Source organism: Seriola lalandi, unplaced genomic scaffold (assembly GCF_002814215.2).
Source record: "Seriola lalandi dorsalis isolate HSWRI2012SDOR001 ecotype SW California unplaced genomic scaffold, Sedor1 jcf7180002054734, whole genome shotgun sequence".
In the NCBI taxonomy this organism is placed as follows: domain Eukaryota; kingdom Metazoa; phylum Chordata; class Actinopteri; order Carangiformes; family Carangidae; genus Seriola; species Seriola lalandi.
Window position 1 is genome coordinate 196372 of NW_019525287.1, and position 10580 is coordinate 206951.

General features: G+C 45.5%; 2 protein-coding genes across 2 annotated transcripts in view; both read left to right on the top strand.

Moving 5' to 3' along the window:
- Positions 1-9408, top strand: part of g2e3 (G2/M-phase specific E3 ubiquitin protein ligase) — a 15111-nt gene extending 5703 nt beyond the window's left edge. The window contains exons 8-17 of the mRNA XM_087178762.1: positions 2200-2316; positions 2834-2958; positions 3100-3193; positions 3539-3691; positions 3782-3924; positions 4749-4933; positions 5025-5197; positions 5847-5886; positions 6027-6198; positions 6415-9408. Of these exons, the coding sequence (XP_087034888.1) occupies positions 2200-2316; positions 2834-2958; positions 3100-3193; positions 3539-3691; positions 3782-3924; positions 4749-4933; positions 5025-5197; positions 5847-5886; positions 6027-6198; positions 6415-6698 (1486 nt within the window). The 3' untranslated portion in view covers positions 6699-9408. The remainder of the gene's footprint in view (positions 1-2199; positions 2317-2833; positions 2959-3099; positions 3194-3538; positions 3692-3781; positions 3925-4748; positions 4934-5024; positions 5198-5846; positions 5887-6026; positions 6199-6414) is intronic.
- Positions 9409-9933: 525 nt separating this feature from the next.
- The window catches only part of LOC111668266 (zinc-binding protein A33-like), a 1350-nt gene continuing 703 nt past the window's right edge, over positions 9934-10580 (top strand). Inside the window, exons 1-2 of the mRNA XM_087178763.1 lie at positions 9934-10106; positions 10216-10577. Coding sequence (XP_087034889.1) covers positions 10233-10577 — 345 coding nt within the window. The 5' untranslated portion in view covers positions 9934-10106; positions 10216-10232. The remainder of the gene's footprint in view (positions 10107-10215; positions 10578-10580) is intronic.

Sequence of the window (10580 nt, forward strand, 5' to 3'; positions counted from 1 at the left end):
TTAAATTCATTTTTTTTTTATCTTTAACTATTTCTGATGTAACAATTCTTTAAACCTGCCACTGAACTAAACACTGTCGTTACCTCGTGCACAACAACTCACTCTAACAACTATATTCCTACATAAAACACTTCTACACCGCTAGAGTCACTGTCTGAATCTAAAGGACAGGGAGAGGACAGGGAGAGGACAGGGAGAGGACAGGAAGAGGACAGGGAGAGGACAGGGAGAGGACAGGAAGAGGACAGGGAGAGGACAGGAAGAGGACAGGGAGAGGACAGGGAGAGGACAGGGAGAGGACAGGGAGAGGACAGGAAGAGGACAGGGAGAGGACAGGGAGAGGACAAGAAGAGGACAGGAAGAGGACAGGGAGAGGACAGGGAGAGGACAAGAAGAGGACAGGAAGAGAACAAGAAGAGGACAGGGAGAGGACAGGAAGAGAACAGGAAGAGAACAGGAAGAGGACAGGAAGAGAACAAGAAGAGGACAGGGAGAGGACAGGAAGAGAACAGGAAGAGGACAGGAAGAGAACAAAAAGAGGACAGGGAGAGGACAAGAAGAGGACAGGAAGAGAACAAGAAGAGGACAGGGAGAGGACAGGAAGAGAACAAGAAGAGGACAGGGAGAGGACAGGAAGTGGATAGGGAGAGGACAGGAAGTGGATAGGGAGAGGACAGGGAGAGGACAGGAAGAGAACAAGAAGAGGACAGGAAGAGAACAAGAAGAGGACAGGGAGAGGACAGGAAGAGGACAGGGAGAGGACAGGAAGAGAACAGGAAGAGAACAAGAAGAGGACAGGAAGAGGACAGGAAGAGAACAAGAAGAGGACAGGGAGAGGACAGGAAGTGGATAGGGAGAGGACAGGAAGTGGATAGGGAGAGGACAGGAAGAGGACAGGGAGAGAACAAGAAGAGGACAGGAAGTGGATAGGGAGAGGACAGGAAGAGGACAGGGAGAGAACAAGAAGAGGACAGGAAGTGGATAGGGAGAGGACAGGAAGAGGACAGGGAGAGAACAAGAAGAGGACAGGAAGTGGATAGGGAGAGGACAGGAAGTGGATAGGGAGAGGACAGGGAGAGGACAGGGAGAGGACAGGAAGTGGATAGGGAGAGGACAGGGAGAGGACAGGAAGTGGATAGGGAGAGGACAGGGAGAGGACAGGAAGAGAACAAGAAGAGGACAGGAAGTGGATAGGGAGGGACTGTGATAGGCCGACGTGTAAAGATGGACTCTTGTTTGTGGTGTAACATGAGGCAGTGGAGCGATGCGTTCAAAGACCCCATTAAAGCAACACGACAAACACAGATATGAAACAGGAAGAACCGTCTCTGTCTGCGTCTCTGTGTCCAGGTCCTACTGTCCAGACCACAGTCCCACTCAGACCCTGTGTGTGGGCTCTGACCTCAGTCTGCCTCAGTCCTGCTCCGTCTGTCTGGACTCCATCGAACCCGTCCTGTCCTACTCTGTCCTCAAGTGTCCGTGCTGCCACGCCAGCTGGTTCCACAGGGACTGTGTGCAGGTAGTGGGAGGGGTTTTTATTTCATGTGGGGCGTCCGTGCAGACACTCTCGCTTTGGTTCTGCAGGATTTCAGGAGGAGGAGGAACCAAAGCTCTGGTTCCTCTCCAAAGTTTAGCAGCTTAATATGGAGGAGTGTCAGGACGACTGGTGCAGGAAGTGTAATTTATTTATTCATGACAGTTAGTTTATGGCGTCCATGTTTAACCTGAGTGACGTCATACGTACAAGTTCAGTGGTTTACAGCTGATAAAATAACTGTTTTGATGCAGTGGTATCGGATCAGTACAGAAGCTGAGAAAGGCCAAACTCGCAAATATTTATTTATCCTGGTTTTGTAAGATGACAGATTCAGTCATTGTGAACCAGAATGTGTGTGTCTTTACCTGTGTGTCTTTACCTGTGTGTCTGTGCCGTCAGCGTCAGGCCCACAGCGCCGGCCTCTTCTTCTTCAGGTGCACTCTCTGCAACAACAAGGACAGCTTCCAGGAGGAGATGCTGCGGCTGGGAATCTACATCCCAGAGAGGTGAGGTGAGGTGAGGTGAGGTGACGTGACGTGACGTGACGTGACGTGACGTGACGTGACGTGACGTGACGTGGTCATAAACACACACACGGGTAGAAAACGTGCTGGACGCCAAGCAGAACAATTCACTGCATGCTCTGTCTGTGCTTCCCGCAGAGATGCCTCATGGGAGTTGGAGGCAAACGCGTACTCCGAGCTGCTGGAGGTTTACAAGCGCTGTGACGCTCTCGCCTGCCTCTGCAACGACGGACCCATGCACTCAGCAAAGACCGGGTACACACTCCGTCTCAGTCCATTCACACCAACACACCACAACCAGACAGGAAGTGGAGTTTTTATGGCTCCGCCCCTATGACTGTCAGAGCAGCAGCCATTTTTGTTTTCAGGTTGACCGTCCGTCCCATTCTCGTGGACGCGATATCTCAGTAACGCCTTGAAGGAACGTCTTTACATTTGGTACAAACATTCACTAGGACTCAAGGATGAACTGATTAGATTTTGGTGTCTAAAGGTTAAAGGTCAAAGTCACGGTGACCTCAGAAAACACTTTTTAGCACAGAAATTATGAGAAAATGTCACACAGTTGGTTCATATTTTATCTGACTCTGGATAAAAAGCGATGTGACATGAAACTAGTCTGAGTGGCGCAGGGAAACAACCAGGAGGAGGTGAATCTAGTTTATAAATGAAATACCTTCATCAGACCGACACAAACACAGATCAGTCTGATGTTACCAGAGGCATCGAGCAGAGAGGCTCTTCACAGTGTGTGTCCGTCCGTTGGCTTCAGGTGGTTCGAGGTGATTCGCTGCCGACTCTGTGGATCCAGAGGGACTCACAGGAAATGTTCGGGGCTGAAGCTGGACACCAGCGACTGGGCGTGCAGCGACTGCACTCAGGCCACGGATGGGAAAGGTCTCAGTGATTATTTGTCTTATGATCGATTTTGTTTCTGGCTTCGTGACATCTGTCCTCTGATTTTATGAATGTTTATTTGTTCACTGGGCTGTAAACGCCGGAGCTGGCTGCTGAACCACCTGCGTTTGTCTCCTCCAGCCTCCCTCGTCGCGTCTCCTCAGGGAGGTCAGAGAAGGAGTCGGCTGTCCAAACACCACCTGTCCCCCATCCACTCCTCCATCAGCTGTAAAAGGTACGCAAATCCAACGCACCTGACTCAAAATATTTCCAAAATAAAAGTCCTCCACCTGGATCAAATGCTGCCTTGTTTATTCTTTTCCAGTGAGGTAGCTACAGGTGAGGCCACCAGGGGGCGCTGCTCCCTAAGACATACTTTTTTCTAATATTTTGATCCTGTTTATTTGTGTGTGAAGACACTGTAGCTTGATCTGGTGAATATAAAATGTGCAGGACGTGTTAACAGGTTACAACACGTAGAGTCACAAGTGTGGTTCTTTAGATTTCCTCTGCAGTTACATGGAACCTCTCTCTCTCTCTCTCTCTCTCTCTCTCTCTCTCTCTCTCGTCGAACTGTCAGGTCTGGGTCACCTGAGGAGCTGCTGCAGGCTCTGGCCCCTCAGCTTGGTCCCCTCAGTGTCCAGGTGGAGGTGCGTGGGTGCCAGGCTCTGTCTGCAGGTCTGGATCTGGTCAGGAGGCCGGACTTCGACCCCACACACGCTCTGTCCGTCAGGTCAGTGGACGACGAACTCACCTCAGCCTTCTGTGTTTTGGTTTTTCGTCTGTGATTGACACATCGACTTCCGCTGTGTCTTGGTTCCAGGTTCAGAGACGAGAAGCAGGCTGCATTTCCCAGCAGCGAAACAGCCAGGCAGTACTTCCTAAAGCTGCTGGTGCAGCAGATCCAGGACTCTGTGGTGTTCGAGGGTCCAGATGGATCCAAAAATCTGGCGCTGGATTCCCAAGGTACAAATCACATTTTCCTGGGAACAATATTCTTCTTTTTCTTCTATTGTTTTTTTCTCTATTGATGCCACAACCATGTCGGTCTCTGATTTCTGATTGGCTGTGGTAAATATATTAATGGACTGAAACCAGATGTTAACACAGAGAGAAGGATTTAAACTCTTTATATGTTTTATTTTATACTTTATCTTTAATGTGTTTAAATCTGTGTCAGTGAGAACTTCTCCTTTACCTTATCCAGATGTTGATCAAACAGGTGTGTCCTGGGCTGGTCACAATAAACTTTAAAATGTGCACTTTTAGTTTGAAAAAATATATGTATGAGACACTGACCTGTGGATTTCTAGAGTTACGGTTGTACATTTACAAGACAAGAGGTTATAACTCGTCCTCTGAGCAGCTGCTTCCTCAGGACAGACTGGACGCCGGGTGGGAGCTAGCTGGTTAGCGCGCTAATTTCAGTAGAAAAAGTGATAGAAATACAAGCAAAACAAGAGGGCTGCTTTCAGGACACAGCTCTGGGGGAAGGAATGAAGTTTGATGCTGAACTTGGAACATTTATTCGAGACTGCAAAGTAAACGGCTGTTAATGCTAACGTTAGCTATATAGCAATAGCAGAACTTACGACTTGACCCTTTAAGTGTGAATGAGCTGTGTGTGTGTGTGTGTGTGTGTGTGTGTGTGTGTGTGTGTGTGTGTGTGTGTGTGTGTGTGTGTGAGGTGTGATACAAAAAACCTTGGCTTATAAACACTACTAATGTGCGTGTGTGTGTGTGTGTGTGTGTGTGTGTGTGTGTGTGTGTGTGTGTGTGTGTGTGTTCAGCTCTGCGTGAGGACCTGTACTTCGACGTCGGCTGCCTGCTGGCTCTCTCTCTGGTTCACGGCGGTCCACCTGTCGGCTTCTTCTCCCGCGCTCTCTTCCAGTGCCTCTTCAACTTCCCGCCCAACCGCCCGCTCGCCGCCACACACATGACCCCCGACACGCACTTCACACGCCAAGTCAGCAGGGTGAGCAGGACTGAACACGCTTTTAGCTCTTTCCGCTAGTTAAACACCAGCGTTAATTAAAGGTGTCTTGTCGATGATTGGCTGCTTTCAGATCGCGGAGGCGGAGTCTTTAGACAACCTGAAAGAGGCCACGGCTTCTAGCTGGGAGTACCTGGAGCTGGCCGGCTGCAACCGACCAATCAGGAGCCTGAAGGACAGACAGGCTTTGGTGGAGGATCTGGTCTGTTTCACCATGATCACCAGGATGCAGCTGCCACTGCAGAGGTAGAGACGGGGGGGGGGGGGGGGGGGGGGGGTCACTGTTTCCTCGTGAATCCTTTTTTATTTCATAGATAAAAACATTGAATATTTTAAAGACATATTCACTGTGAACTGGAAATGTTCCCGGTTTTCATTTCAAGGTAAGGTTACATTCAGTCTAACAGTGCTAGTCTATACTAGGTTTACAGACAAACTTTAAACTGTTGAATATTGGGTTAGCATGTTAGCTTCTGTTTTTTGCTAGCTTGTTTAGCCTGTAGCTAAAGGTTTAAGGTTTGTGATTCAGGATTCAAATGTGTGTTTGTTCATTACTGAGAGTTGATGATAATAAATGTGAAGACGTGGTCGACTTGATGAATGGGAGCACAGCTGTATGTTAGCCAAACACGGCTAAATACTTGCTAATGTATTTAACTTCACCCTAAATACAATAAACTTGAACTTGTGTTCAGGCAGCAACGGTTAATAAAATGAATCAGATTATAAATTAATAATGTTGATAATTCTTGCGATCAATTTGTCAAAATTTCTTTCTTTTTTTTTCCTCCTTTATTTAAATTGGAAATTTTACGATCGTGTCGTATGAGCTGGATCATCTCTGGAAAACAGTCTTTGTGTTTATTGTCTCTCATGACGTTGCTTCGTCCTACAGGTTTCGGGAAGGCTTGCAGACGTTAGGTGTCTTTGATCAGGTGATTCACATGTTCTTCTCTGGCTGTATGACACACACACACACACACACACACACACACACACACACACACACACACACACACACGCTGCTTGATGAAGGTGTGTTGAGTCTTGCCTGAGGCGCTGTGATCTGATCCAGGTGCAGCTCTTCCCGTCTGCGTTCTGCGGCGTTTTCTGTGAAGCGGACGACCGCCTGACGGCTCAGACGCTCGCTCAGCTCTTCACCGTCCACTTCTCTCAGCAGGAAGACAGACTGAACAGGGAGACGCCCGTCGTCACCTTCTGGAGACACTTCCTGCTGGAGTGTGAAGGTACGGAGGCCGTGACACCAAACTCCCACAAGACGAAGCTTTACACTCAGCTGTGAATCAAGGTTACTGATTTGTATTTGTTTCCTCCTCTGTCCTCTCCTCTCTTCTGTCCTCTCCTCTCTCCTCTCTTCTCCTCTCCTCTCTTCTCATCTCCTCCTTTCCTCTCCTCTCCTCTCCTCTCCTCTCCTCTCCTCTCCTCTCCCCTCCCGTCCTCAGTTGGGAGGAGCTCCATCTCCCTGCAGGACCTCCTCCTCTTTGCCACAGGAGCTGAGGTGCTTCCCACAGCCGGCCTCCTCCCTCCTCCCTCCATCTCCTTCCTCCACCCCCTCAGCTCCTCCCCTCCAGGAACAGAGGAGGCGGGCGATGAGGGGCTCTTCCCTCAGAGCGAGCCCAGCTCCAAACACCTCCTCCTGCCCGTCACCTCCTCCTACCAGGCCTTCAAGAGCTCCATGGAGCAGGCCGTCAGCCACCACATGCACCTCCTCCCTATGGAGAGTTAGGGGGGGGGGGGGTTAATGATCTGCATTTTACATTATATTTAAATTAGAAATCTGTTCAAATCTGCTCAATTAAATCTATTGATCGTTTGATTAAAAGTAAATGATTATAAGACGGAGACTCGGAGGTCAGAGAGACGACTCGTGTTGTTCAACAAACCCAAAGAAAATCTGAGACACCGGAGAAGCTGCAGGTAGATTACATATGTGACAGATGAGTTCAAGCAATTAACCAATCATTGATCAGCTAATCAGGGGACACAGGTGACAGGTCACTGATCCAGTGTCCACGTGGGACAAATGTCCAGAAATCACAGAGAACAGACGATGTTTCGAACTGCAGGACGTTCAGAAACCTCGTGTGTGACGCGGTGACGGTTGTCTGGTTCACTGCAGACAGGAGCTGCTGACACACGATTCGGCTTCTTTTAATGGGCAAATATTGGCTTAAAATCCCGAGGCTCAGCTTGTAGCTCACGTTATCCTCTGCTTGAGAGCGTGATGGGAGCAGCTGTGTCAGGCTACGTCCACACTCGTTTCAAAACGCATTTTTCCAGCCCTGAAAACAGAGTTTTGGAAACGCTGCTGGATGCGGGGTTTTTTAAAAACACTGAGGTTGTGTTTTATTTTGAAAACTCTTGGGTTGTGTTTTATTTTGAAAACTCTGGGGTTGTGTTGTAGTCTGGACAGAAACTCAGACCTTTGTAAACGATGAGGTCACACCTACGGTCTCTGCTGATTGGCTGTCATCAGCCTGGACTACCAGTGGTGAATACAACATGATGATGATTGACAGTGTTACTGACCTTGTTGTCTTTGCAGCTGCTGTTCACTTACATTCTCTGTTTTAATGCTACAGCTGTCTTTGCTGTTCCTCCTTCAGAGGATTTACTGCAGAGGAGACGATCTACTTCCTGTTTACACCGGCTCGCACATGCTCAGTGCAGGTGATTGCTCAGGTATGTGTGTTAGTCTGGACGGAGATAGTTTTGGTTCGAAAACTTAATTTTAACATGAAAACGTAGTCGTGTGGACGTAGCATCAGTTTAGTCTGAGGGGGGCGGGCCCACAGTGTCAGGCCCCACCCATTTAAAAATCAGTCAGATACTGTTTCTACGCAGAGAAAAGTTTGTTCTCTATCTGACACTGAGCAGGTGATGAGACCAAATACACGTGACACAAACTACATGTGTCTTCTACAGGTTTGATTTATAGTAATATATTAGACTTTTATATACATTTTTCATCACCATGTTAATCCCATTTTAATTTGTCAGATTTGCCAAGTGGGTTTTTGTTTCATGCACCATCAGTTTGTCACTTTGATTTCTCCAAAAAGATGACCACATTAAATATTGTTATTATCACAATAGTTGATTGACTTATTAATGAATCAACTAATGGCGGAGTAGCTCTCTACGCCGTGATGTCATCCACCTGAACCACTCCGCAGCCGCCGTCACTCACTGATGAATGAACTGAACTCCAGGTGCCTTTAAAAAGTCACATGTTCAGTTCTTTTTCAAACCTTTTCCTGCGTCTCATGGTGAAATGATCATATTTTATAAATTACGAAACATCTTCAAAGTTTTCTTTTCTAAAAATCTGTGAAGCTGATTTTGTGTTTTTGGTGCCGTCATATTTTTATTGTACATAGTTTTGTTTTGAGCTTTTACTGAGGTTTTCTGTTTCTCCTGTTGTTTTCTTTTTTTACTTAATTAAAAGCTGAACAAAGTGTAAAAAGCAGGAACCAAACTTAATAAGAAGTGTCTGTTTGATTCTGACAGATTACTGTTTGTTTTCTGTGACATCTCAACAGTGAATATGTTTCACACAACATAATGTTTTTTCTTTTTCCTTTCCAAATAAATTAATGAATTACAGTAGTGGAAAACAAAAAGAAAATGAATGATAGTATTTTTTTTAATGGATTATCTCTGTTTTTCACCTGAATTGAACAATTAAGGAACATTTACATCTTCATTAATGGATTACTCTTATTTTATTGATATTGGAATTTATATTAAATATTCAAGTACAATTATGCTTTTTCTAGATTAATAATAAATACAAAATATAACAAACAAAACATTAAAGTGATAAACACATTAATGCATCAATAATTATATATAATACAATGCTTTATTTTGAAATGGGTCATTCTACATAGTCAGTACTTTTTGTACTTGATGTATATTTTTGAGGTCTCAGTATATTATAAAGCTCATTGTTTTATCTATTTAAGTCTTAGAATCCCATTTCTGAAACTAAATGACGTCGTTAATTGTTAAATGAATCAGTTCAAGTTTAAAGAAATGATCAGTATCAGTGTTTATCACAGAGCAGTTATAGTTTGGGTTGATTTCTGTCAGAACCACGTTCATTTAAATGTTTTGTTTTTTTCTATCAGCTGATTTATTTTCCTGAGTTGATGATTTCTGTTCTTTTTCTTTCCATTTCTTGTTATTTATCTATTCTGTGTTTTCTCTACGTTCCTATGAATTTTCTCTTTGTTCTCGTGGATCATAAACACTGAAACAAACCACGTCGTCATCGTTGTTGTTGCTGTTATTGATTTATGGACCAAGCTGACCCCTGTCTGCTCACACTGAATTTAAACAGATCTGAAAACACCAGTCAAAGTTCACTTTATATATTTATATTAAATAACAGACGGAGCCTCGTGTTACGATGAATTGATTCTACTGTGATAACTGACTGATTAAAGGAACAGATGGACCACATGATATATAATTAACACTGAGGGTGACAGTTCAGTGTGATGAGTATTTTACTGTGTTCAGATCTGCTCTCTGCAGCCGGAGGCAGTCTGTGGTCACTGAAGGCAACACTCAACTCCATTAAAAACACTAAGTTATGAAAAACCAGCTGCAGAAACAGGAAACATGAAGACAAACATCAACACAAAGAGCTTTTCTCAACAGTCTGACGCTGCTCCTGATTTCAGTTTAATTATTTCATAAAGCTAGAAAGTGACTAAGTGTGTTCACTAAGTAAAAGAACTGCACTTAAGTAAACGTTTGATGAACTTGACTATTTTCTCTTCATGTTTCTACTCCACGTTTCAGTGAGTAATATTTTACTTTTTACTGCACCACATTTATCTGACAGATTTAGTTTCTTCTGACTTTACAAATTCATATTTTTACAAACAGAAACTAAAACAGCTGCTGCAACATCCAGCTGAACACTATCAGTCAGTATTTAAGCTCCGCCCCTCAACTGACTCACCTGAGACAAACCAGGAAACAGTTTGTTCTTCGACAGTAAAGAGACACAGACTGAAGAACAGACGATCAGATTCACCTTCAGATCAAACTAACAGCTTCCTCTGAGAGAGTCCAGCTACAACACTGCTGCTTCCACCTGCTGACACTCCACACACTGAAGGTGAGTTTGACAAACACCTGGACTCAGAGTGAAAGTAAACCTCAGTGAAGTTAGTAGAGGGGGGAGGGGAGCCATGACTGACTGTACTTTCTGTCTGCTGTGTTTGCAGCTTCTCTCAGGGACTAAATGGCTTCCAGACCAGAGGAGGATCTCTGCTGTCCGGTCTGTCATGAGGTCTTTAGAGATCCTGTTGTTCTGTCCTGCAGCCACAGCTTCTGTAAAGACTGTCTGCAGAGCTGGTGGAGAGAGAAACCAGATCGACCGTGTCCAGTTTGTAAGAGAACTTCAAAATATGAACCACCTTGTAACCTGGTGTTGAAGAACCTGTGTGAGGCCTTCTTACAGGAGAGAGAGCAGAGATCTTCAGAGGCTCTCTGCAGTCTGCACTCTGAGAAACTCAAACTCTTCTGTCTGGACCATCAGCAGCCAGTGTGTCTCGTCTGCAGAGACTCAGAAACACACACCGACCACAGA